A 27,548-nucleotide genomic window follows, 5' to 3' on the forward strand; every position below is an offset into this window, starting at 1 on the left:
TGCTCCAGGGATGTGCTGCTGGAAGCGTGGGGAGATGCATGTGTTACAGTGAAAAACCTTTGTATGTCACTGCAGGCATCAGCAGGGCTCAAAGTATGATGGAGGCTTTGTGCTCATAGAAGTTTTATCCTCTTCTCTTGCTCCCTGAGCACACACTCAAACAATATATCCATTTTAATTGTTTTCTGAGAGGTTATTAATATTGGAGTGGGGATTTAGAATGAAGATCAATCATTAACCTGAAAAGAATGGATTTGCACTTTCCTGCAGCAAGGCTGGAAAAGAAGTGAGGATGAAAGAAGATCGAGGGAGATTCCTCACCTAACCTAATTTAATTTTTTTGCCTAAAATGGTTCAAGTAGCAGCTCTGAGGGAAAAACAAACCTTGGAGTGAACACTTCAAAAGTTCAGCCTAGAAACTGTAGCAATATGTTACTACAATTTGTTACTGTTTTTCCCACAAGATTTTATTTCAAGAATAAAATCTCTGGCATTTCAAACAAAACCACAATCTTTGCAGAAGTTTTTCATTTTCTTCCGCATTTTTCTTTTTAACAACATCCACAAATATTTCAGTAATTAATTTTCTGTTGATTAAATAGAAAAGTTTTAATTCAGTCTGAAAACGATCTCACCCAGGTTTCTGTACACCAAATAACTGCTTTTGGTGTGGTAATGTTTTACTGCAAGGGCACCCTCTCGGTTACCCTGGGCCGGTGCCAGACCCCAATACTTTTTCTCTGGAAGGGAGGCACCATATGCTGAGCAGAGTTATAGGAAAACTGCTGGTTTGATCGACTGCTTTCTCGGAATGGTCAGAAGCTTGAAATGTGTGCTCGGATAACTGCAATATCATGGTCATTCCTGTTGGGAACGCAAGATGAGGGCCACGTGTCCCCCCAAACCAGCACAGCTACCACATTGCCACCATTTATCCCTACTCCTATTCTGAGAATAGGTAGTCTGCCCAGGTCGGTTTAGGGAGTGAATTTTATTATCATCAGTGTCATGAACGGGAATATCATTCTCATCCTTGGGAATTCCTTCCTGTGCCTCTGTCATTCGCCTCTTCCTCGCCCACTTCAGGAGGCTCCTGATGGGAAGTGCTCTCCCTGCTCTTGTATTCCCCACCACGGTGCTCTGGCCTCTGACCAGCAAGGAGGAGGATGGGGCGCTTCTTGGAAGGAGATCATGTGGAACATGGAAAACATAAATGCAGTTACTTATCTAAAAAGTCAGTTTAGCACGTTGTTTCCTAACGAGTTACTTTGTTGAATTATGCAAAAAGTGTAAATTTTAAAGTATTTCTGCTCAAAAGGTGGTGATAACTGTGCATGTAAGTGTGTATAGTAACTTTGGGGTGTAGGGCGGTGATCCTTGGTACAGAAAGCTTGTGCATCAGTGTTTTAGGGTAAACTTCATATCGAAGAAGAGAAAGCCTACATAATTTTTTTTTCTCTGCCTTCCCTGTTATCCAAAAGTACATTAGAGAGGATGTAGAGCACCTCCAGGTGGAATCTACACCCCCTCCCTCTGCCTTTTTGTTTTCTTTTTCTTTTGATTATAATCCCATCTCTCTTCCGTGGTCTGGCCAGACCATGTGTGACATTTTTAGAAGGTACCAACAAAAGGAACCAAACTGCCTCCACAAAAGGCATCACCACTCCATATATATTTATATAAATTTATATGTGGAGATACGGAGCTTTAATTATTTACTTTGAAAGGAGATGATAGAGGTGAATTCTATTTATCCAACACTTGATTTTATCTGAAATTCTCTTCAGGGATTAAGGATGTGATTTATTATTCAACTGTTACACTGGTGAATAAGCCAGTGATTAATTTTATAGCATAAAGAAAATCTAGCTACTTTTTCTGCTCTCCAGTAGCACTGACTAATTGCAATAGAATGAAGAAAGCTGGGGCTGTTTGTATTGGTGAAAACAGTGAACTAAGATACGTCTGATAAAGACACATGTTTTGCTTTAATCTTTCCAAGCTGGGATATTTATAAGAGTTACTGAGGGAGGGGTGGGGAAGAGGATGAGGGGAACTAAATGAGCCAGTTTGAAAATCGGTTTATGGGAGTTCTTTCTGAGCAGTTCATCTGTGAGTGTTTTTGCTCCAGTCTCTCAAGCCAGCAGCAGCAGACTTTGTGAAAAGGACGCTTTGCAGGAAGCTTGACCCCATCACCCAGGGTTATGGTCTGGTTACAGCAGTGGTTTTTGTTGTCCCTCTCCTTTGTGTGCTGGGGCAAGCGGAATGGATCCAGCACGTCCAGATGTTCTGCAGCGCGGGCCACTGCTGGCTCCGAGGCTCAAGCCAAGGCTGCAGCACATCAGACTTCCTCTGACAGCTCAGATTGCAATTCACCCCCAAAGTGGGAAAACAACACAAAAACAATTATACGCAAAGATAAGTCCAAGATTGCATAAAAACCTTTGGCTGCAGCTTCCAAAACTTGAGGAAGTGCCTTGGCAGTAAAGAGCCCTGGGAGCTGGTTTTTGCTATCTGTGCAGCGTTTTGTGTTTCATCACTCGGCACAGAGAGGGTTTGATTGGTGATAAGAAAGGATGTATCTGAAGGACACAGTCCCCATCTTCCCTGGCTGCCTCCTCAAGGGAGAAAGCTGACCAAAAAACTAGATTTGTTTTGATTGTGTCACGCAACAACAGCCAGGGAGAACGAGGTCTTAATCCAGTGGCGTAGCTCATTTTTTTTCCAACTCCTTCACAACAGCCCTCTTCAGTAAGTTAATGCATATGTCAGCTCTTGTCAGGCGCTCTTAGCAATGAACAAATGAGTTGAACACCATAATCTAATAAACAAATAGATAACTCATTTCGGTTTTGTTCTGAGTGAGGCAGTGTTTCCCTTGTTGACTTGTTTCATGGACCTGTCGCTCTGCGGAGGAGAGGGATGGTGTGTGGGAATGCAGCCCTCTGAGGGTAGGGTTTACTCTTCTGATGACCTGATTTCCAGCGTATTTCCAGTTGTTTGTGTTGAAATCTTTCCCTCTCAGCAGGCTGTTCTGTGTCCTTTTTCTTTTTTTATCATTCGGAACTACTTTTGTCCCCATTATTGGACCTGAGCAGCTGCAACTGAAAGCGGGATCTCATCGTACTAATTGCTGCACAGACCAAGTAAGACAGACTCTATCCTTACGTCTACAAATAAACGCTGGAGGGAAGGCAAAGAAAGGCTTTGCATGCCCATGGAGTGAAGCACAGTGGAGCTAGGTGGCATCCCCAAAGTCCTAGAAGTAGTCTGTGACAGGGAACAGTACTTAGAGCTTTTCTCTTAATCTTATGGCTCTTCTTCCTCCTCCTATTTTAGCACAGATTTTAATTAAAGTTTTACAGTGCCGTGGGCTGTTTCTTGTGTTGGCTCAGCTTTAGTCCTTCACTAAGCTGTAGTAAAGGACTGATTTATTTTCTGTAGAGCTGAGTTCTGATACTAGCAGACCGCTCCTCTAAGCAGATATCAGCGTTACAGAGATAACCGTTATGTGTAACGTGATCGGAGCGGGAGCAGAACTGGCTCGTTCACATTGTGTTTACAAAACGAGCTGCTGAGGTGAGCAAAATAAGTCATCTCTGTTGCAGAGAGGTTGGCGTGGGACGTTAGCTGGAATGCTTTGCCCCACAGTCATATGGAAAAATAAGCTGAAGAATCAAAATGCAGCCTTGTATTGATGACTTTGTACTTAGTGGCACGTATCGGAAGTGTGCGATGTGTAGGATGATCAGCTGATGTGCGCGGGGGAGAACAACCCAGCATATGGTGATACCTGCTCCCTGTGTCCTACGACCCTTGGAGCATTGGATGCGTTTTGCTGGGAAGGGTGGCACGGCTGGGTATCTGCAGACACAAGCTGAATAAAAACGCAGTCTCATTAAAAAAAAAAAAAAAAAATAAGGTGATGTTTTCACAATGAGGGGCATCCACTGTGGCGATGCGGCTGAGATTTTGCATAATTTGGGGAACTGAGCCCTTGTTTCCTACCCTTGTGCTAATTACTGCCTTCAGGGTGTTTTGAGAGGGAGGTCAGTGAGTTCTGACGTGAACCAGAGGTGAGTGGGATTTTCCCCACTGGTGACCAGAGCTGGAGTGAAAGGTCTGTGTGCAGGACACTAAAGATAGCATCTGTTTGTGCTAAATCAAGTTGCTCATTAAAAGCTGTATCATCTGAAGCGAGCCTGGCGGGGTCTGCCAACGCCGCTCCTTTCAGCGGTCACAAACACGCAGGCAGTGCGAGGGGTCCAGCTCCGGTCCCACCGAAGCACCTGGTGAAGCCCAAGTAGTGGGAATACCCAGTTACCTCTTGAGAGGTGGATAAAAAAATGGCTTTTGAGCTGCCGCCTGAGCTCAGACCCAAATGTCAACACAGCCAGTGTTGGATCTCCCCGCAAGCACTCTCCCACGCGGCTCCTCTGTCCCCATCAGAGTCTCTGATGCTGCTCCTGAAAGCTTTAGTAACTTATTCTGGCTTTAGTAACACTGGAAGAAATCCAGAGCGATTCCAGTGGAGCTGTTTTGGATGTGTGTTTGCAGGAGGAATTCTACCTAGACGTTTTAAGTTAATCGCACGGTCATTTTTCCTCTGTATATTTAACCACCGAAGTTAATTAACATTTAAAAGTTCCACAGGCTGCTTCTTTCATTATCTCGGCCAGCTGTGGTAGCTGGTGGTGTGGCAGGAGGGTTGGTGGTCCGGTTGCGCAGAAAGGAGAAATGCTGGGAATTGCTTCCAGTGGATGCCCGGGTTTTGGGTAGTTGGCCGAGGGCACGAAGGTAGAGGTGAGGATGCATAAGCTGCCAGGGTACGCGTTGCCTATTGACTTGCCATGTAGTAAACAAAATTACCGGATGATTGTTGGCGTGTGGTAGGGTTTTTTTGTTGGTTTTTTTTTTGGTTTGGTTTTTTTTTTGCTTTGAGGAGAATATTTTAAGCAGGACTGCGATTGATAGTCCTGAACTGTAGGGGACTAATGTTCCTGTTCTCCAGCTGGGAGAAACTAATTCAACATCTTGTGTTGTAAACACTCACTCATTTTAACTGATTACACCTCCAATGTTCCTCAAATCACTAAAATTACTAATTGCTATTCCTTACACATCAGAGAGTGAATCCTGAATAATTAACCCCAAATAAAATTAGATGAATTGGCCCTTTTAATTAGAATCCCTGCTGCTGTTTGTTCTGAGCTTCCTTTTCTTACTGTTAAGAGACTTTTAGAATGATTAAAACTGTTTAAGACTTAAACAGCCAGTGACCTTTTAATACAATATAAATCCATAAAAGCAATATTTCAGCTAGCAGGTGGTGAAGTAAATTTTCAGTGCAACTACCTGACAGACTCAGTATTCCTTTTTTAAATGCTGAGGATGAAATTAGCCAGTGTGGGTGTTTTGGTTTGGTTTTTTCCTCCCTCTTGCTTATTAATACAGTAGCTGATTAGCAAAAGTAGTTCAAATGGTAAGATTAGTGATTGGTAAGGGAGTGGTAATTTAAACGGTGCTTTGGGTTGGTGGAGCGACTTTATTTTAGGAATCACAGGCCAATGTGGTGTATCTAGGTAGGCTGCAGGGCCGGTGTGTAATCATGCAACGGTTTCCCCTGACGTGGTGTCGGTGACCCCTCATGACGTGGTTTTGACCAAGGATGCGCCGACACAAAGCATGATTTTAATCATGTGCTTTCCCTGTCCAGTGATATGTGTTGAATACAGATGTTGCAGGAAAATGTTTGGTTTTGGAAACTTAGTAGGATGCGTGTTCACACCTAAGAGTCACCAGGTCCTATCTGGCTGAAGTTTTCTATAAAAATCCTGCGGCGTCACTTCTGCACTATGAAGTTGCCCAGGCCACATAGTCATACTGCAGTGTTCTGCACGTTTTTGCGGTGGTTGTTGTGAAATACGGGTTTGTGGTAGCCTCAATCAAAAGGATTTTAGCCCAGTGCTAAACGAATTAGGGTTTAAGTGTAAATCTTAATTGTTTCAAAGTAGATCACCCTCAAATTGCAAATGTTGGCTTTCTGCGGTAGAAGTTAAATACTTGACCGGGCAGTGGGAAGTGCCTGTATCCACTCAGTGCCTTCCAAACAGAGTCTGTCCAGCTCAGAATGGAAACACATCAGTGGGGGTTTGCTCCATCGCTGTCCTTATTCTGGTCTTTGGGCCAGGGGAGAGCTGTGTTTTTCAGGTGATTCAAACCGATTCTGTACCAGCTTCAGAGTCAGAGATTATCAAGATGACGATGAGAAAGGGTTATTTTTGTTTGGAAGGAGAAAAGTGAAAAACATCTGGGCATACAGTCTTCAGATGTCAGCCAGAGATCTGGGAAGACCAGTGTGAACTGTTTTGTTGGTTGATAGATTTCATGAAGTTATTGTTTCAGGGAAAAATATGATGGTTTTGCTTTTTTGTGTTTCCGAGGGTTTTCCCCCCAAACAGTCTCTTCTTACTGCACATGTGAGATCATCTTTGTGTCTAGAAGTTTCAAAGCTGCAAATCTTCATGTCTAAACAACTGTGTCAGTCAAGGGGGGAGGCAATTACTGTGCTGCAACTTATGTGGTGACTGGCAGATACCTCTCCCTGAAAACAAAGGCTTGAGACATCCACGCCTGATCCTGCAGAAAACTGAAGTGCACTTAAAAATTTAAAGGTTAGGCTGTAAGTGAGAAAGGTGCTTGGTGCATCAGACAGGATGTTTTTCTCAGCTTGTACTTGTACCCAGAAGGCATCAGGCGGCCAATGACAAAAAAATTGAAGAGTTTCTACTCAGCCTGACAGGCTTGTGCTGATGTAGACATCTGTTAAGGCTGTGAACAATTTTTTATTTGTACGTTTGAAAAGTGTAATAATGAAACATCTAAATTTCCTTGGAAAGTGTAAGAAGGGAGATTATGGGGAGGAGAGGGGTAAAACCTTGCAAATGCATCTTGCACGGCACGGATTTGATTGGAACCAGAAGCTGGGCTGGGGTGGCATTGCTTCTGTTTATGGCTCTGCTATAGTTCCCCAACGTAGCCGTGATGAACTGACTTAGTTTCTGGCTAATTTTACTTCCTTGCAAAATATTGGGGAGAGCATTTCTGGGGCTGACGGTATCATCTCTCATGGTTATGCTGGGTGACGCTCCGGCGCAGGAGTAGGCACGGGCGCCGAGAGAAGAGCTCAGAGCTGCGGTTTCACGGCACGTTGCGCCGTCATATCTGAAATAACCGAGCTGGCGCATGTGTCGCGCCGTGCAGCCCCTTCGTAGGTTGACTCATGGTCTTCGCATCTGTAAGAAGCAGCGAGTAGCTGGCACGATGAGGAGTGTTTATTTGCTCCTCTAAATGTATGGTAATGGGTAGAGATTTCTCATTGCCAAAGCCAAAGGCAGGCTGGGGCCCGTCAAGGAGGGGCGGGATGTGGCTCCCAGCCTGCAAACGTGCCTGCCCCAGGCTGCCTCTGCCACGGGACTTGCCATCAGAAGGTGATTTCACCTGCCTTGAAGTATAAATTGCCTCCTGGAGGTGCCTTGATGTCTCTCCGTTGATGGAGCTCAGTGCAGTCACTCTCATACCTTAAGTACCTCCGGTGTTCAGACTGATTCCAGGTGAATGCCAACCAAAATGCCAATCTCAGTGCTGAGCAGCAATCAGTACTAATAAACCTTTTGCTCACCATATCCCTTATTCATGGCAGGGCAGTGGGGTTAAATCAGGCAGGAGAGGGTGAGCGCTCGCGGTGGGATGTGTCCTCCACCTGCCCATGATTAACTGGTAACCCCAGAGCCCCATTTCCCCTGTGGCCGCCGGCGCATCCATGCAGACCAGGGGACGGTCCCTTCCCCAAACGGCTCCTCACTTAGCTGGCTGGTGCTGGAGGTGGTCGGCAGTGGGTGGCGGTGATATGCTCTGCCTGTACGTGGACTTTCCTGCCTCCTCCCATGGCTTGCCCAGCTCTAAGCAAGTGAAATCTGCCTGGCTTGCAAAGCTTCTGGGGTGAGGGGAGATCCCCGAGGTGCATTGGAGTAGTCTGTAGGGAGATGCTGCTTAAACGGTGCGTAAGCTTGCTTTCAGCTTTTTTTCCTCCTTTACGCCCTCCCATGCAGACCTGTTTCTTCCACACGTCATCTAAAACCCTGTGCTGCTCAGGACACAGATTTTGCAGTCTTCGCATGCTTCCCCCTCTGCCAGAGGGAGATTTCCAGCAATGCCAATAATAATAATACAATAACAGCTTTCCCTCCTGCATCTGAGGGAATACTCTCCCGCGAGTGCAGTGGGAACAGCATTGGGTCCTATGGCTGTGTGTGGGAAAGAAGAAAGCGCAGTGGCAGAGTAAATAACTGAAGCTGTGAAGGAGAAAAGTCCATCTGTTTGCAGAGGACCAGGAAAAGGCCACACATCTGCAAGGTCCCCCCAGTTCATCAGGCATCTGCTCTCTGCTTCCCAGTCTAAAAAACTTCCCATTTGTGGGGAGAGAGGAGCCAGCAGCTTATCTGACACAGAGGACAGAGTCAGCAGAGCTGGGCTGGGATGCGGTAAAGCCAGCTGTCTCCTACTGCAAAAGAGAACGTTTTCTTCCAAACGCTAGAAAAGGGCTCTTCTCTGTCTCTGTCTTTTGCTCCTTTTCTGAAAAATCTTGCCAATGTTTTTTTCTTTCGGGAGGAACGGCTCTTCCAAAAGGGCAAAATGGTATTTGTTTTGTGTTTGTTCTAGCAGTCCTTGTTTTCCTCTTCTGTTATAGCAATTATTATTTTCCCCCTTCTCTTTGTGCACAAACCCTGTCCCTTTCCCTCTCTGATCCCCTTCAACACATTCTCTACCTCAATTTTGCTTAGGTGCTTTGAAGGGTAGTAATAAAGCAAGAGTGTCTGACTAATGCTCTGTGCAGGGAGATGAGTCTTTGGCATCGGAGCTGGGACGAGCTGGAGAAACATCATCTGAAGTATATTCTTTGGGAAGTACGTGTCTGCTGGAGTCGAATTTGTTTGCAGAATCACATTGGTTGGTTGGAGGGTCATTTTCAGAGCAAAGGAGAAAAGTTTACTTAGCACTCAAACATCCCAGCATTTTTTAGAACTAAACACCAAGATATTAATTTCAAAATATTACTTCTTTCCTTTTTACTCTGTATTGTATTTCATATGATTTGAAATACAAGATTGGATTAATTATAAGGTGAAAAGGAGGATACTGCAGATGTTATTGGACATTTTTTTTTTTTTTAAATCAATCTTGGACTCTACAATATCATGAGCCAGTAGGTTTCACAGGATTTAATGTATTAGAGCAACATGTTTGTCTTAAATTAGTTTTCAGTGTGTAGTTTTTGAACTGTCTTCATGCATCTGCATTTAGGATGATACTTCCTTAGCGATTCACAGGAGGTGGGTTTGAGTCCTATCCATGCTCACTTTGGGGAAAATGGGAAGAAATTACTTTCCTGGGAAATAAGATCTGTAAAAGTCCTAGGGAGAGTTTGTGCCTTTCAGAGAGTGATTTGAAGTCAGACAGGAAAGCTTTCCAGGGCTGCAGACCCACCTGCCTGCCATGGCAAAGAGCACGAAGGTGCTGTGCCGGCAGTGCGGCCCAGTGCCCGTGCCTGGGGCGGGCTGAGCCCGGGGCTTTGAACCTGGGCGTGGGTGGTCCAGAGGACTGGGGGTCGCTGGGGTTTGGCTCAGCACCTCTCTGAGCAGCTTGGAGCCTGCTGCTTGTTATCTGGGGATGGCACTGTGGGCCTTGGGTGGGAGGCGGAGAGGCACTGCATGGAGACATGGAGGGTGACGTAGGGAGCCCATGTTTCCTCCCCACATGGTTAAAACCCTCCACAAGCAACAGTTCCTATATATGTGAAATATCACACTTCTATTCATCTTGAACTTCCATCCCAGGTGCTGCACGTGGGAGAGCCAACAGCAAACAGACCTACTTGCAGCATCAAGCTTTATGAGAAGAAATAAAAATATACCAAAGTGGACCAAATTACAGGCAGCTGTCACCCCAGGAGCCAAATCCAGCACTAATTGGCAAATGCCCCTTTTTCCATCCTTAGGAGGCACTTTCAGAGCCTGATGTCCTGCTGCCTGCAGCCTGTGCTGTTCTGTCCTTGTTTTCTCCTTTGTGGCCCCACCTCCCATGAAGTTCTCAAGGAGAGATTTCCCATCTTTGCACTAAGCTGGATGGCTTCACAGCCACTATGCTGCTTTGTCTTCACATCAGCACTTTTGGAAGTTTAAGATGAGCAAATTAAAGTAGAGATATTTTGTACATCAGCCCTGCGTAAAAAGCCACCTCTGAGTTAAAAGAGGCGGATGCTTCTGAGCTTGCAACTGGCCCATCATGGGGCTGTTGTCACTGAGAAGAGCCTGTGATCTTCCCAGCAGTTCTTTACATGAAACTATGAGGTCCCTATAGGAAGAGGGAGATGCAAAGAGCATGGCTGCCTGCCAGCAGCAGAGATGCAGGAGATGGGCTGGTCTAGATTTTGGGCTCCAGTTACAGCCCTCCATGTTTCCTCTGCAACAGGGAATCCCTGCTTTTAGACTGCATCTGTTGCTGACCTTATAGTGATCAAGAAGAGCTGGCATGATTTAGCGCATGAGGGGGGTGAACTGAATGGGATTCATTGCACGGCTGGACGTGGGGCATTCATTATTGCAAGTTTTGTAGTTGCCTGTGGCAGGTTTGAGACGCAAGCTTCACTCTGTGGAGCTGGTGGTTGGTGCCTTCAGGCTCTGTGGCAAGTCACCTTCTGCTGTGGGGTCTGAGCACCTCTAAGCAATCTGCCAGTGTTACTGAGCTGTCGTAGCCATCTCCTGAAGTAGCGAGGGGTGCAGCTGAGCATGTAATGGTTAAACAAATGTGCCACAAAACCCATGGCAGGGTGACTATTGCAGGGTTCATTCTGATCATCCATGTCATGATGTGGGGAAATGCTGGTGAGTCTAAGTCCTCCCATTCTCTTTCCTAGGGGACTTCCTTCCTCCTCCTCCACCTCCTGTGGATGACCTCGGGAACATCACTTCTTCACAGGGTGCCTTTCCCCCTCCACCCCCTCTGGATGATGTTACTTTCAACGTGCAGGTAAGAAGACAAGAATTTTATTGTTCATGCAGAAGCGATCCAAAAATTGTGGAAATGAATGGATGGTAATAAAATGAGGTGGCAAAGTGCTGTGGTTAGAAATCATGTGTCAGGCACAACCAAGTCAGCTTTAGCAAGCTGTGTTTCCCAAGAAGGGAATATTTCCATTCAAAACTTGCTGGGCTATTAAAGGATTTTTCCCATCCAGCTTGAATTAGAAGACTAATTGCTTTATGTCCTTGTGTTGGCAAGTGAAACCTTCCCAGAATGAATTGTTTTCTGGAAGGGCCATCTCCTTCCATGGACTGTGGAGAGACTTTAGGGCAGTAATCTGATCTTAAAAGTGCTTTGTTTAGCTGCCTAAAATTAAGTGAAGCAAATACGCCCTGGCCCAGGCTCCAGTGATGTCACTGAGACCCTTTTCACCCCCTTTTTGCTGGCTTGGGTTTTCTGGATTTGCCATCTGGATGAAAGCACAATTTCTAAGATGCATCAGGTGATGATGGCATGTCATGCCTGGATAGGGACGTACCTTGAACAGCTTTGAAAGGTACGGACACCTTTGAAAGGTCCGAACACCTTTGCGCAGACACCGCTGGCTTGCCCGGAGTGCTGGGTACTGCTGCGTTAGCTCAGGTGCGTTCAGAAGGAGGTATTCAGGCTGCAGGGACAAGCTGTCAAAGTTATCAAGGAGCGAGGATCTGATTTTGTCAGTGGAGACCAGAAGAGCCTGCCTTGTTAGCTGAGCAAAAGGAAGGCTGAGAAGGGGATGTGGTTGCAGATTTGAAATACATTTGGGGAATAAGCACCAGAGAAGAACAACTGTTCCAGCTCTGGGTGAGTGTGGGTGCAGGAGCCTGAGAGGCTGAGCTTGCCAGAAGTACCTTCGTGCTGGTGTTTAGAAAGTTTCTAAGCACCAAGGCTGCAAATGTCTGGAAGAGCCTTCTGGGAGGAGCAGTGAGAGCAAAGTGAGCGTGATCTAGGTTTGAAGCTGATGAGAGCTGTGTAACTGCATATCCACAGCCATGGGGCTGCCCTTGATGACCCTGGAAGGTTGCGGCAGTCCTGTTTCCCTCGATGGATTTGAACCTGGAAATAGGCCAGTGGACAGACATTGAACAGGATTCAAGAGACCTGACTGAGTTCCTGACCCCACCACAAGCTCTAGAGTCAATTCATCTACTTTGTGCCTCTGTAAAAAGAAAAATTTCCTTCCCTCCTGGGCTTCCTGTGATCTCTTGCCTGTGGTGAGATGTTCAGATGCTATCACAAAGTCTCAGCATGTTCCTGCAGCGAGTTCAGCATTATAAGCAGCCTTCGAGAGGGAAGGGGTTAATGAGTGTTGTGTTCTCCCTTGCCAGGAAAGGCTGCAGCAGTCAGGGACATTAGCCAAGCAGAGCATGGCTTTTCCCGGCCTTGGGGGGAATGAAGTAATTCCCCAGCAAGTGTTCTGTCTCTTATCTCTCCGAGAAGAGTGGACCCCGTGGGAGCAGGGGAGCTTCCAGACCGCCCTGGGAAGCAGCGAAGCAGCAGGCTCCCGGCGAGGGCAGGGTGCTGCCTGCTCCCTGTGAGGGCAGGGTGCTGCCTGCACGGCTGCCTGGGCAGCAGGAAGGGGTCGCAGTGCCTCTCTGGGATCAGGCTTTCCCCTTGCTGTGTCACCCAAGCAGGGCACCTTGCTGTGTCGACTGGAAGGGGCTTGTGTCTTCAGCTCCTCACGCCTCCCTCCTGTGATGGGTCCAAAGATGTGCCTGAGCCACCCAGGGCTGTCACTGGGATGTGCCCCTTGGTAGAACCACCCGATGGGACCGCCCTTCCCCGCTGAGCTCATGAAGTTGCTATTTGTCACACCCTTTCTCTCTGGCTTTGGAAGCTGGGGCTGGAGCCGCGCTCATAGTGTTGGGTTTTGGCAGGAGCTTGGTTAGAGCAAGGTTCATTTGCGTGGCACCCCGGTCAGAGGAAGGCGAGCCTACCAGTCGTACCACAGCACTCCTGCTTGTCACCACCTCCAGAGGTACTCTGTGCAGAAAACTCAGGTCCCTGCTTATTCTGTGCTCTCTTGTCACCTTTTTCCCCTTTCTGTTCCCTTCCATCCTCTGAAGGAGATCAGGAGCAGACAAAAGCCAGGGCTAGGTCAGAAGCCAGTGGGATCTCGTGTTGCAGGCTCAGCTCCTTATCTTGCAGGAGCAGCAAAAGCCGTGCTGAAGCAAGACGTAAGGTGCGAGAGGTGAGGGAAAAGGGCGGGTGGCATTGGAGAAAGCTGCTCGCTGCCCTTGTGCACTGAGCACAATCATTTTTGCAACACCAGCTGGAGGTTCCTGTGCTGAAGGAGCAGAACGCGAAGTAGCTGTGGTCCTTCTGCTGTGAATCCTTTCTCAGCCTTCAGGACATGGTTGCCTGAAGGCAGGGATCTCATGAGTACATGTTGGATTGGACTCCAACAAACTAAAGCCAAGCCTGATTCTGCTCTCCAATGCCAGGCCACTTCATTTCCATGCCTCAGTTTCCCCGTTGCTAAACATAAGCGCTGGAGCAGATGACCCCATTGCTGAGCACGGACCAGGTCTTAGGCTGCTGCCTGGGGCGGTTCGGCCCCTGTGGACCCAGGGCACACCCTCCACGTTTATTCCAGAGTTTGAAATTTATCTGCTCCAGCAAATCAGCCCCTTCACAACCAAAATGTCTCTCTGGCTGGCAGAGTGCTGACGACAGCTTATGAAATATGTGTGCTGTGGCTCCAGGTAAAGCTTTTTAAACTAGGTATTAAGTTGATGAGGGCAGCAGAATATATATGTTTAGCTTATTACCATTTCGTGTGTTACCGTTAGCAGATGGCTAAAAGCTGCACAGATTATTACAGTTTAAGTTGTAGCTTAAGAGCAGCAGTTAAAATAATAATGCCCAGTTTTCATAGGCCTGTTTATCTCTGGATCTCTATTTGGACAGTGGAACTGGCCACTTAGGATCAGATCCAAAAAGGTACTTTAGTATCTGACTTCTCTTGAGGTTCTTATGCTCTGATGGAAATCAGAGGAGGACTGGGTAGAGAAATACCTTTGCAATGAATCTGGCATTTTCTTGTAATTTCTGTTTTCCCATCTAGGTCTGTCATGTTCAGATTCACGGCAGGGCTGGGGAGGAAAGGGGAAGGAAATTTAAACTCTTTTCTTATTAACTGTAATGCTTTAAGAAAGAAAAAGAAAGGGAAATGTTTATTTTAAAAAAGAGTGCGTTGGGGCATGGGGACAGTTTTGTTGGGAAGTTCCCTGTCGGCTGAAGTCAGCCGGTGAGGGCGAGGGCTTGTTCCCAGAATGGTGGTGAGGGTGCGGCGATGGCGTGTTTGACAAATAAGGACATGAGCAAAGAGCCTTTTGCCACGTTGGCTTGGGCTCAGTTTAAAAGGGGAAAAAAAAAAAATCCTGGATGGGAAGAAAAATGAAATCACTGTTTGTCAAAGGGAAATAGATAGATCTGGGAGGGAGGGAGGCAGGTTTTTTGTTTTTTTTTTTTTTTGCCTTCTAGTTTCAAAACGGGCATTCTGCCCAGGCCAAGGAAAGCAAAAGTGAAAAACTCTAATAAACAACCTCTCGAGTGCCCGGTTTACTCACAGAGAGGGACCCTCACTCAGGGCGCTGACAATTCCTTCCTTCCTTGCCAGGCAGGGCTGCTCAGGGGTGAGGACTGTGCAGCGCAGTGAAGAAGCCCGTCCTGTCCCTGGGGAGGCTGGCTCTGGAGCCCTGTGTGCTACGGGGGCATCTTGATAAGCTGTGTCATAGGGGCTTTGCTGGCTTTCAAACGACCAGTTCTCCTTAAAGGAGAGGCTCGGAGCCCAGCATTCCTTGTCGGGGCAGGGACCTGGCTGGCTTGGAGCAGATGCAACCCTCAGCTGTGGACCTGCCAAGGGCCACCTTGGAAAAACATGCATCACTGCTAATTCCTCACAGGTGCTGCGCCTGCAGCGTGGCTCTGACTTTCATTTGGGAGCCTATAGATGCTACCACAGCGTGGAAAGGATCGGGTTGTATTCAGCCAGGAGATCGCCTCTTTCCCAACAACCCCTGCTGTTATCACTGTGGATTTTATTGACAGGCCACAAAACACTTTGCAAAAGCAATACCAGTCTCTTCCTGATAAGGAAGCTGAAACAGGGAAAGTTCTTTGCCTAGGTCACCGGGCTGACCAGTCGCAGGCTAAAAACAGGGCCCAGATCTCCTGCATCCCAGAGCAATTCTGTCTGCTACACTGCAACACCTCATTACTGTAAAAACTGCAAATCAATGAGTAAATACCATCAGTGGCTGAGACCAGAAAGAATTTGGTATATACCAAAAAGGATGCGCAGAAACGGTTGAGGGCGAGGTTTAGAGTGAAGAAGCAATCAGACTTCGAACAGTTGCATGAAGGGCAGATTTAGGTTTAGATATTAGGAAGAAATTCTTTACTGTGAGGTTGGTGAGGCACTGGAACAGGTTGCCCAGAGAAGTTGTGGATGCCCCCTCCCTGGAAGTGTTGAAGGACAGGTTGGATGAAGCTTTGAGCAACCTGGTCTGGTGGAAGGTGTCCCTGCCCATGGTGGAGTGGGTTGGAACTCAATGATCTTTAAGGTCCTTTCCAACCCAAACCATTCTGTGGTAAAATAGTTTAATATACCCCTGCATGGAGGGGCTGTAGTGCTGCGCTATATGTGGGCAGGAGCTGTTCTAATCTTCAGACCTACTGGACTCACGGACCAGGTTGTTTCGATACGCAGGAAATCAGCCGAAGGGCTCAAATTCCTATTGACAAGGAATTTGGGGAGGCGAAACGCGGTCTGAAGGCATGTGTGCCTTCCCCTACGAGGCTGTTCTGAGAGACCTGTCTCGCTCCTCCCTAGTGCTCACACCCGGGAGAAGGTGGGAATGTGTTGATAGATGTGAGCGGCGAGAGCCTCATCCTTGTTAGGGAGGAGGTTGCCAGGCATTTTGCTGTCTGACTCCCTCCCGGCGAGCGGTGGCGGTGGTGCCTCTTCGTGGGCTGTGACTCACTGGCTAAGGAAACAGCCGGAACAGAGGAATTTTTTTTTTCTTTCCTTTTTTTTATTTTGGGTGCACATATTGACAAATAGTTGAGGAGGGAAGGGCGTGATTTTTGCCCACAGGGGGTGCTGCCTTAAGTAGCAGAACTCCTGCTCGGCGGTGTGGTGGCTGGGCTCTGCCTGGGTGCTGGGCTTGATTTAAATAGTGTGCCTTTTAATGTTTGGAGAAGCCGAAAAGGCCAAAGAGAGCAGAACATGTGTTCAGCCTCCCTCTAGTGCTAGATTTTGTTAATCATCGGCATTATTGGCCTGGGTGTCAGTGCTTGCTGGCGAGGAACATGGGTAACGCGGCGCAGCTCTTGCTGCCAGCTGGGCTGCCTGGCTCTGGGCAGGGAGCGGTAGCTTCCAGTGGTCTGTAAATAAAGTCATAGTCTGTGCGTATTGCTTGCCGTTCGAGATCCAGCTTTTGCAGATTTCTGGGACTCCTCACCTGATTTATTAAAATCCAGGTGATAAGCAACTGGCTTTTATCTAAATTGAAGCCGTGTCCGACAGTATAAATAAATTACCTGGTACAGTTAACCCTCTTGCTCAAACTTTTGATCTGTCTCCCTTCTTCCGCCTTCCTCGTGTGTTCGAGAATGTGCTGTGCTCTGAATGAGGCTTCATCAAATAACATGTATGCTCTCTGCATGTTTAAATGCTCACTGGCTCTCTACAGGTCAATATGTTTGCTCTGTAATGGGTTTCTGGGCACTAAGGTGAGAAAAACCAGTAATATGAAGTCTGTATATGTAGGTGAATATCTGGATGCATGATAGATGAAATGCATGTTTTTCTCATGTTCATATATATATACACACACTCTATATAGGTATGAGAAATGAATAATGAGTGGGGATATAGAGCAGACCTCCAGGTTATTGGGGAACAAGCATGCACATTTTATCCCTGCTGCTTTTTTCTCCCTTTCTGTGGGTAGCATGACCGGTAGATCCAGGATCATGAGAGAAGAGGAACACTGCGCGTTTCTTTCAGGCAGCTCTTGATGCAACCCATCTTATACGCATGTTTGTTTTACAATGCCAAACCACATTCTATTTTAAATCTTTAATGAACCTCTGTTCCCATCTATGTAACTTTCCAATCCTTACTCTCTTCAGAATAGACAAAGATGCTTATTATAAACCACAAATTTTACTGAAAGGGTAAACTGGAAAAGTTTTAATTGTACAACGTAGGCCTGCCATTCAGCTCTCTGCCTGGCTATTAATATCTTGGCAACATTATAATGCAATACAGCCTTTAATAGCTAAACCTCTCGGCAAGGACTACAAAGGAAGCAAGGATGCAAACAGTTAACTGTGCTCATTATTTTCATCATGCTTATTAGTGTGTTATTTAATGTATTTGCTAAGTTATTGTTTAATATAGTAACACAGCACACAGGATGCGCCAGGAGCTGCGCTGGTGCACGCTCGTGCCTTCTCTGGGAGGGGAGGCGGGTTGCGACTGCGGCTGGGGACGCTTTCAGAGATGGAACACAGCGGCTTTTGAGCCTCTGCCATACAGTGGGTGATGAGGTGAGGGAGCAGAAGAAAGCAAAAGCCTAACACAGATCATATGTAAATAAGGGTACAGGACCATCTAAGAAGCTGTGACAGGAAACAGAAAGGTCAGAGATGTTGCCGATTGCGGTGTTCAGAGGTGATCAAGCTGGAACTGTCCTGGGTGAGACACAGGGCAGCGTTATGTGCATGGGTCGGCTTGGGTCCAGACAGCGTGGCTGTGGTCCCCCGGTGATGTGCCCAAGGCTACAAGCCCTGGTGGGCACCTCCTGGCTTGCCTGGGTACATCTCTTTGTGGGACACTGTCACACTGCTGGCGCTGGAGTTGGGTTCAGTGCTGGCACCTGCGGAGAGGCTAATCCATAACCTGGATTATCCACCCGTGGATAATAGAGATGTGAATGTGGAAAGTAACGGGAAGACATGGAGAGCATGCAGAAAAAGCAGGCAGTTTTATCCTTTCAGGGCTAGTACTGGCCTGTGGCAGACAAAAAGGAAGCAAAACCATCATTGTATCCAAAGTAGAACTATTTAAGAAGAGGCAAAAAAAAAAAAAAGGTAATGAAGATGTGGGAATTCTCCTGTCAAAGCAGATGAGCTGAGTGATGGAAGAGAGTGAGATAACATGATCAGAATTGAAGACATTTCCATTCTTCTTGTTTCTGAGCGCTATTCAAATCTTCTGTTGCATTAGTAGGTCCTAGGAAAGATCTCTTGCAAGATCGGTTGCTCCTGTGTCCAATCCTGGGTAGCCTGTGTTGCATTAGGGAACTGTGATGCAGCAGCGAGACTAAGACAAACAGACTGTCAGTAGCAAGAAGGAATTCTAAAAATTGCAGCAGACAAATTATTACGCTTGTCGATGAAGCTGGCTGGGATGTGGTTTAGAAAGTCAAAGTCTTTCCGTGCACCCTGGGCATGGTGGTAGGCTGGAACGTGATAGAGCAGACGGAGTCAGATTCCCACCTTGGTTTTGGTGCTTTACTATGATGCTGTGCGGTAAAGAAATGAGCTTTGGTCAAATAAGGTGAAAGGAGATACAGCTATACCGATTGGAGAATCCAGTTGTCTGTCTAAACTCAGTTTTACAGCCCTGGAATAGTTCAATGAGCAGGGCAAACTTCATCCTATTTTTGATACAAATTTTGCCTGGCAGTAATGAGATATGGGTATGGAGAAGTTGCGAGGGCATCTCATTTCCAAGAATGGAAGTGGCTCAAATGCAGGTTCCTGTCTCTGTTTTTTAGTTTCCATCGCTGGTGAAAAACAGCTTCAGCTGCCATGACGGGTGGTTTTGTTGTCAGAGAATATTGCCTCTGCGAAGAGCACGTGGCAGAGTGACTGAGCAAGCTGAAAGGTGGTAGAAATACCAAGGAGAAATGTTGTTGGAGCCAGAGCTGGAGAAATTTGTTTCAGACAGAAGGGCAGGAATGATTTTAAGTGCCTGCTGCTGTTACACTCCATGTTTGCAGGACCATTCCCCACAATTGTATTTTTCAATTTTGAATTGCTGATGGAAATGCAGGACATTGATTAGCTTTAACGTGCAAAGAAAAGGTAAGGAAGAGTATCTGGAAAACATCATAACATGTTTTTAGGGTTTTGAGTTTAGTGGCATGAGAGGTAAAACAGAAATGTTGGGGAAAGCCGTAGCACCTCCAAGTGCTGCTGAAGCCAGCAAGTGACTGCTCTGCCAGAGGTGCTGTACAAGCTCCTCTCATTCAACAGTCCTGAGCTACAGCTCCTTCCCTCTCCATCTTCCCATTTCCATGTATCTCTCTTGCCATAGAAATAGCCTCATGTCTTGTCACATCCCAGGTCCATCCTTCCTCTTCAGCTCTGTTACTGCACTCACTCCTGAGTCGCTCTCCCTTCCCTGCAAATTCTCCTGGTTCTACCTTGCAATACCCCTCCGAGTGTTCCCAAAAGATGCCACTGCTGAAGTCTGTGCAGATCTTCGGGCATCAGGGCTTCCTGTGGGTGGTGGGAGGGCTTCCCTCTGGGAGTGGCGTTTGGTCGGTGCTAAGGTCAAGTCAGCCTCTTAAAGACATTTAGGTAGGGAATATACTTTCTGTGCAGAAGTAAATCCTGTTTGGCTTCTGCGGCTGTGCTGGCCCCAAGCAGAAATACATCAGTTAAGATACTTTCTTGAGGTCTACTGTATACCGGGGACACCATGTTTTCTGATGGATGAATTCTTACTGAAAAACAATGACTTAAGTTCATTTATCTGCATATGGATAGTATCAGCATAAGCCAGGGAGCTCACCTGGGAGGGATCTGCACACTGGGGTTTCTCTCTGCAGGGTTTTGCAGCGGTCTCTGGGCAGTGCAAGTTACTCGTTGTTCAGCTTTCTGTGTAATTCAGCTCCTTTTTCTTCAGCTGAGGTTCTCACTTAGGCAATGCGTAGAAAGTAAGGTGTCCGAACGAGGAGATGGTTGTTAAAAAAGAAAGAAAACGCATGGTCATCCAGCCAAATCAAATACCAGACACACATTTGGCAGCCTTGAAGGGAAGGTAAAAGTGGGCCTAATGGTTTGGAAAATGAGATTGCAAACTTCTTGAAGGCACCTTCCTCTGTGAATCACAACTGCGGGGTCTGCCCAGCTGAGGCTTGCCCACCCCGTGGACTGTAGCCATCAACCACCCCAAAAATGTGTGGCCTGTGGCAGAGTCCAGATTTTCCTCTCCTCAGCTTTGAGAGACATATAGTAGATTTTTAACGTGACTCATTTCCCCAGAAGCCAAAGCCAAGCCATTGACTTTCATGTACTTTTATACATCCATTTTGCTGACATTTTGCCAGGCTCACTGGGAGATTCTTGAATCCTTGCGAACGTTTTGGCGCGCACCCCTTCCTATTACAGCAAAACAAGCAAACAAATTCAGAAGTATGTTATATGTTTAACTTCTGGACTCGGAGCTCATTCAGGCTGTGAAAATTGACTGGCCAATTTTAATTTCACTTTTTTTTGGTGGTGGTGGTTTCCTAATAGCTTCCCAGCCCATGTTCAGGAATGCTTTCTAAAATTCGGAGAAGCTTGACTGCTTGCTTAAAGTTCATTAAAGTTGATAGAACTTAAGCACACGTGTAAAATCAAGCATATGCTTATGTTTTATACAGCCTTTTTGCAGGTGACACAAGCAGCTGCATATGGGTTTCCAACATGTGATTAAATTCCAAAAGGAGTTTTTAAAAACAGTTTTAGTCAACCTTAATTTTCTGAAATTGGTAGCTTTAACAAAACCTATCTTTTTTGATTAAAATTGCCTGAGACGTGTCCCTTTTAAAAAGCTCTTCATTTAACTGTCACAATATGCAGTCTTGTGTGGGATAGAGTTTGTTCATGTAAATTTAATTTCCAGTTAAAGTGGTACAAACAGAAAGTGATTTCAATAGATCTTTACCGACGCAGCGGTGCTGTTGCTTTCTTACCTCTGCCAATGTGGGGGCCATTAAATCGTCAGCTGTGCCCTTCTGCGTGTTGCAGATCATAAAGCTTCACCCAGTCACCCAGAGAGACCAAAGGCATCTAGCCTTGATCCGCGGGCGTCAAGAGGTAGAGAAATCTTGGAAGTTTGTTCTAGCATTTAATTACGTCCAGTATTATGCATAAGTAAATATCTCTGTTACTTTTAAATAGAATTGCCCTGGCTTCAGCTTCCCAGCTGCTGCGTGTTTTCCTATTTTGCTAGATTGGACAGTCTTGTGGTATCTGGCATTTTCATTCTATGAAGCTGTTTAGATACTGCTGTTGAGCTACTTGATCTCCTTCGTAAGTGAAACCAAGCGAGCTCTCTGTGTCTTGTCAGCTGTTTCTGCTTTTCTGGGGCATCTCTCAAGTTTTTAAAACGCTGCCTTCCAAACTGGACATGGTATTTCAGCGCCAGACTCACCATAAGTATTGAAAGGAGTAAAATCGCCTCCAACTCTGTGCTTTCCTTGCTGCAGGATGGCTTCGCAGCAGGCAGGAGCTGGTGTTTGATGTGGTTTTCTCCTATGGGTTATTAATCCAGGGTCGGGGGGCTGTGTGTGAGAGCTTACCCTGTGCATGGGCGTCTGTAATTCATGGCTTGTCAGACACGTCCTGTGCCGTTGGAGGCATCCTCCTCTTCCCTCTTCTCCTATGCCAGAAAAGAAAAGCGGAAGATCGCAACTTGGCCAGGATGTGGAGGTGAAGGGAGTCTTTGCTCTTGGACATCGCCATGGGATCTTTTGTAAATGTAATGTTCATGTCGTACGAGCCGGCGGAAAGGTCTTCCTTTATTGCAGCAGACACTTAATGAGCTATTTGGTTTCTACATTGATTAAACTTTGCAGCTGTATTGGGGTAATTGGTTACTCTTCGGTTATGGTTCCCCTTGGAGGCAGGTGATGAAATATTTGATATCCCCTCTTAGTTCTCAGTTTTTCTGCAAGTAGCAATACTCTGCGGGGAACATCAGCTATGCCTGATGGCTAATTAAACATTAATTTGTGACGATATTGGAGCAGATTTTAAGTTGGCAGGGGAGTGGGCAAAGAAAGGGGAAACTTTTAACAGTCACCATAATTATCAATAATGAGTCCTAATGTAATTGCATTAACTAAAAAAAAAAAAAAAAGGATATATTCCCTGTTGCTGTAAAGTTAGTTACAGTCAGTGAAAGTCATGCCTGGGTCAAAAGGATTTCATGGCCAGCTATTCTTGCCCCATGAACAGAGAGGTAGTGCTGTCCCGCAGAAGGCATAAAGAAAAAAAAAATTATGTATTCTACTTTATTCTGCAGATGAACAGGAACGTTTCACTAATTCAATTTAATTCCCAAGGACGAGTGATTGTAACTCCACCCAGAGAATATTAAATTGCCTTAATGGAAAAATAAACTGGTTTTATTCTCCCCCTTCTCTCCCCATCTTCCCCATTCAGTTTTCAAATGACTTTATGTGCCTCCTTAGTTTATTAATACACTTCTCATCTTGCTGATGATTTTGCGTCTGGTAGCACTTAGCACAGACAGGACTCCCAAAGCTTTTGATCAGACATGTTAAGTAAACTATGAGGACCCTCGGGTCTGCTGCTCTGGCAGATGTTGGCTCATGGAACTCCTCCTCTCTCTTCATCCCTTGACTGTTCCTTATCAAATCCATCCTGTTGCTTGCACGTGCTTGAGGATCACGGTGCTTTTTCCCCATGTACTAGCTGGCCTGTAGTACGAAGATCTTCCGGTCGGCTGAATGGCATTTGCCATTTTGCTGGTTTTCAGTAGCATGACATTTTTAAAAGCCCTGTTTATCCAGCCTTGAAATCTCCAGAACTTCCTTCCATGAGCAAAATGCAGTGGTCAGAAACACAAAAAAGCCTTGGACCCAGTGCTTCAGCAGAGTGTGCCCCAGGCCACGGAGGCTGTTGGCTAAACCTCTATCATGCAGCTTCATCCTTTTTTGTTTCTCTTCACTCATCCAACATCCAGCGCCAAATCCTTTTCTGTGGTCTTGAGAGGTCTGGGCAAACCATGGGTGTTTGTGCCAAAAGTTTCCCTCCAGCTTTAGGGGCAGGAGCTGTTTGGAAGGGAGCATGATCCTGGGCTCTGCCCTGGCATTACTGCTGCCCAGCCACGCTGGTGTCTTCCTGCCCCTGAGCGGAGTCGTGGTGCTGGTTTTGGGATTGGGGCCCCTCTCAGGATGTGCAGAGAGCAATGGCTTATTAAACAGTGATGGAAGAAGGGCCACTGGTCCACGAGCCAGAGCTCGGCATGGCGGCGGCTCAAATCCAGCCCTCTGATCATGTGAAATCAGGACCATCTTGCAGTGAAATTGCAGCTGGAATTTGGATGACTTGGATGGCGCTTTGTTGTCTTCTGGCATGTTTTCTCAGGGCTGGGACAGCAAATACAGAGAACGAAATGTCCCTTAAGGAGCTGGGTTGGCCCAGTAGATTAGTGTCTTCATCTGGTGGCCAGAAGGAGCTTGGTTGTGTCTCTGAGTTGCAGCACCTCGCTCCCACCCCTCTACCTGCTTTGCCTTCCCGGGGCTGGTATCCAGTTGACAATAAGCTCCTTAGGACGGGGATGTTTCCTAACTGTTATATGTGAGCAGTGCCTGTCACACTGATCTCTAGGGAAATACAGATATTTATTGTCATACAGGTTCATAACTGCAGCAAAGTCTTTGCTGTCTTTCATATATGTGTCCCAGGAGGCTGAGTACAATTGGCTGTGATTTCTGTTGTCTTGGCTCCAAGGAGGTTAAGAAGTGGGTTTCCAGGTGTTGATCCAAGCCCTGGCACGAAGGTGATGGTCAGTTATTAACCTGCTGAGACTGCAACATACCCACCAGCAGAAGAAGTGACCCCTGGCTGGTGTCAGCTGGTGGGTATGAAGCACAAGTGGAGGCTTCACGTAAATGTCTGTAGAGAGGCAAATCAGATCAGCAGTGGTCAGTAGTGAGTATCCAGAGAAACATGTAAAAAAGGAAGCACAGAGGAATTTTTTATTTATTTTTAAACTATCGGTAGAGTTTTCTTCCATGTGTTTCTCCAGCTGCTTTTGATGTCCGTGTAAACTCGTAGCAACCACAGCATCTTGCAGCAGAAGTAGCTCTGCAGCTTAGTAGTATGTTGTGTGATGGAACACCGACCCTCTTTTCATTGTTTTGAGACTGATGCATTCTAGTTCCATGCTTTCTTCTTCTGCTGTGTGCTTTCTCTGTTTTGTTTGGGGTTTTTTTTCCAATTTTTATTATTTGGCCTTTTTATAAGCCTCCTACACCATAGTGAGTTTATAAATTGGTTGTTAAGGTTTTGCAAGATGTCTCCTAACAATGCTTAACAAATAACTTTTCTTCATCCGCTTGTTCGTTTGCCCCACCTGTAAGCCTGTGCAGTTCTTAACACCACCTTGCTGCTTCAGAGAGAAGATCAGTTAATCCTCAGGATACCCGGTGCTATTTACATTTTACATGGGTGGAGAAACGGAACCTGTGACTACCCCAGACCCATGTTGTAGGTCTGGGACTGAGCTGAGCTTGGACCTCAGGAGCACCGCAGCCCCTGTCACCCTGCTGTGTCTCCTGCAGTTTGCTGTGGCACAGCTGCTGGTCTGAACTTTGCCAGGGGAAGGTATTTGGCACATTTATTGGCCCTTTTTGGGGCAGTCAGGTAGGCTGGTGTTCAGCGGATGATCTCCTCCCCACACTGTTGAAGTCCTCTTCCAAGTAGGCCCACCTGCCTCCTTATGGAGAGGTCTTCAAAAGTGGCCGGAGTTGTAGAAATGTTGCTCAGTTAAATGGCAACAGCATCCAAGAGACACCAAACGAAGCCTTTTAACAGCCAACTTCAAACTTTTGAAGTGTTTTCCTTTGGTCCGGCTAATATCCAGCAACACAAACCAGGTAAAACTATTCCGTGCCTGAAAAAAAAGAAAGAGCAGGGGAAAAAAATAAATCAAAACCTAACTTCCCTTTGGCTTTTATCCTTGATGTCATCAAAAGACTAAAAAGGATATTTCAGGCCTGGCTTCAGCCTGATGGAACAGCAGGGAAGTTCTTTTCTATTAGATCCTTGATACAATCACGTCTGGTGAAATCACTGCGGTCACATCTGCTGAAATCTTCCATCATTTCGGATTTGTTTCAAAAGACTCAATCTTTCTGTTTTTAAAGGGCACGACTGCTTTTCCAGCCCCTCCTTGGTGCCTGGAATGGCGATTAGGCATCAGTCAAGGATCTTCGATCCCCCTCACCCCCAACGCCGCAGTCAGCCCGTGTCTCCATGTGTATGTGTGGTGGGGCTGCCTCTTGGGACTGTTTCAGTTTACATCAGGGAATTTGAAACAAAATGCTTGCACTTTTCTTTAGGCTCAGAGGAGAACAGGCACAGCAGCTCATCTTCAGCGCGCTTCATTTTCCTGATAGATGCCCTTGAGGGTGCATCTTTTTGCCACTGCAGTGTCTGTTTGTGCTTTGGGTGGCTTTTGTGACCTTGAAAAGAAAACTGGGAAATTCTACAGCGAGAGAGATGGGGTAGCAAGCGTGTGTGTCTGAAAAGGATCTTGCCTCTGGCAGTGGTATTGTTGGAGAAAGTGCAAAGAAAGGAGGGGAAAAAAAAAAGGAAAAATGAAACACAAACCACAGCCTGAAGTATATCAAGACTGAATCACTACTTTTCTTCTTCCTGGTTAAAGTTTCTCACAGTCTCTTCTTGTATGTACAGTGGATGCCATCAAAGTCAAACATCTTTCCCTCCTCTGCCCTGCCTGCCCCCAGCCAGAATAGGAAATGAGAGCCCCATCCTTCTTTCTCTGTCTGTGGCTCTGTCTAAGCCCAGTGCCTGAGGCCGTGGAGTAGAAAGAGATGCTAACTCCTTGTCCAGAGAGCTGTTTCATTTGCTCTTCCTACCACCTCAGCCCCTACCTGAGGATTTCGGCAGCCTGCAGAGCGTGGCAGGGGGCTGCTGTGGGTGCAACCTGGTGGAAGCAGGCAGCGGTTGCTGAATTGATCATCTCTACCGCCTCATCTGTGGCTCAGTTGCATTTGCTGCAGGAAAAGACAATAAAGTCTTTCCGGGCAAAAGTCTTTGTTTACTGTCTACTCCTGATTTGCCTAAATTCTCCTCTTCCTCACTCCCCTTGTTGCTTTAGTCCTTCCTCTCCATGACTGCCTTTGCTGCAAAGGGCATTTCTGCTCCCTGCTTTTCTCCGTTCTTGGATGTGTAAATGCAAAGTGTTGACCTGTCCCAGCCCAAAGGGAGCTCCCCAAGTACCTCAGGCTCCCAGTAAAACCCATGTACCAAGAGCAGAGGGTGCTCTTAATATCCATGGCATTCATCTCCATTCTTCCACTTGTGAGTTACGAGTCTATCAGTGACTTGTGATAGCATGGCGTGCAGACCGAGTTGATGCTATGAGGAAGGTTGCGTGTCTAGCTGTAGCTCTGCTGCCTTGGACATGTCTGTACATATATAACGGCATCACATTTCCCAGTAATGGCATCTGGGGTGCAGTTCAGAGGATGAGCTGGCCATAATGCTCATGAAGCGCACTCAGCTCAACCTACTCTAGAGAACTGAGCAAGGCTAAGATGGCTGGGGAGAAGGCAGATCTTGATGCTGGAAAATTGCACTGTGGTGAGCAAAATCCTGATGCTCTGAAAGTGTTCAGGAGTCTGGCTGTTGCCTTGTTTTGGAAGAAAATATACCCTGGGACTCTGGAGTCACTCTGTGTAAGTCAGCAGGTTGCTACTGCAAAGCCACCCCTCCATCTCTCCCTGACACAGCAACACCACCAGGCATCAACGTGATTTCTCATAGAGGCTCAGGAGCCAACTTAGGAGCCCACACCACATTGCATCTCTCATCCCAGGGGCTAACGACTGTCCCAAGCTGCAGCGTTGCATGGCAGCAAACAGGGCATGGAGAGACGGGAAAAGAATAAAAGAGAGGCGGCTGGGTCTGGGTAAGGAAAGGAATTTGGAGCAGGATCTAGGAAGGACATCTGGGAGCCAGATTCTTCTCTTTGAGCCCATTGCAAGGAGCTGGCTTGGACAAACAAGAAGCGTTCTTGTTTCTCTGCTGTAACCTGCAAAATGTGATAAGAGTAGGTGATCTAGGTTGTAGAAAAAGGTGGCATCTAGAGAAATTGTTGTGTTTTCATGTTTTCTAGCTCGGTGAATAGTCTTACGGCCTTTTTAGCACAGTGAGGCAAACTTTGAGGCCTTGCGTTGCTCTCTGCACTACATATTCTGTAATGAATGTCCCTTGGGGTGGTGCAGGAGGACCAGTGGCACTGACTGGTGTTGGGTGATAGGATACAGGCTGGGGGAAGAAAGGATTGAGAGCAGCCCTGCCGAGAGGGACTTGGGGGTGCTGGTGGATGAAAAGCTGGACATGAGCTGGCAATGTGC

The 27,548-nt window shown here is 46.6% G+C and overlaps 1 protein-coding gene across 1 annotated transcript in view; it reads left to right on the plus strand.

Annotated features, from left to right (window-relative positions):
• LOC104123373 (LIM domain containing preferred translocation partner in lipoma) overlaps positions 1-27,548 on the plus strand; it is a 337,288-nt gene that overhangs the window by 133,377 nt on the left and 176,363 nt on the right. The window contains exon 7 of the mRNA XM_035891237.1: positions 10,976-11,088. Coding sequence (XP_035747130.1) covers positions 10,976-11,088 — 113 coding nt within the window. The remainder of the gene's footprint in view (positions 1-10,975; positions 11,089-27,548) is intronic.

Source organism: Egretta garzetta, unplaced genomic scaffold (genome assembly GCF_000687185.1).
Source record: "Egretta garzetta isolate BGI_Z169 unplaced genomic scaffold, ASM68718v1 scaffold333, whole genome shotgun sequence".
Taxonomy (NCBI): domain Eukaryota; kingdom Metazoa; phylum Chordata; class Aves; order Pelecaniformes; family Ardeidae; genus Egretta; species Egretta garzetta.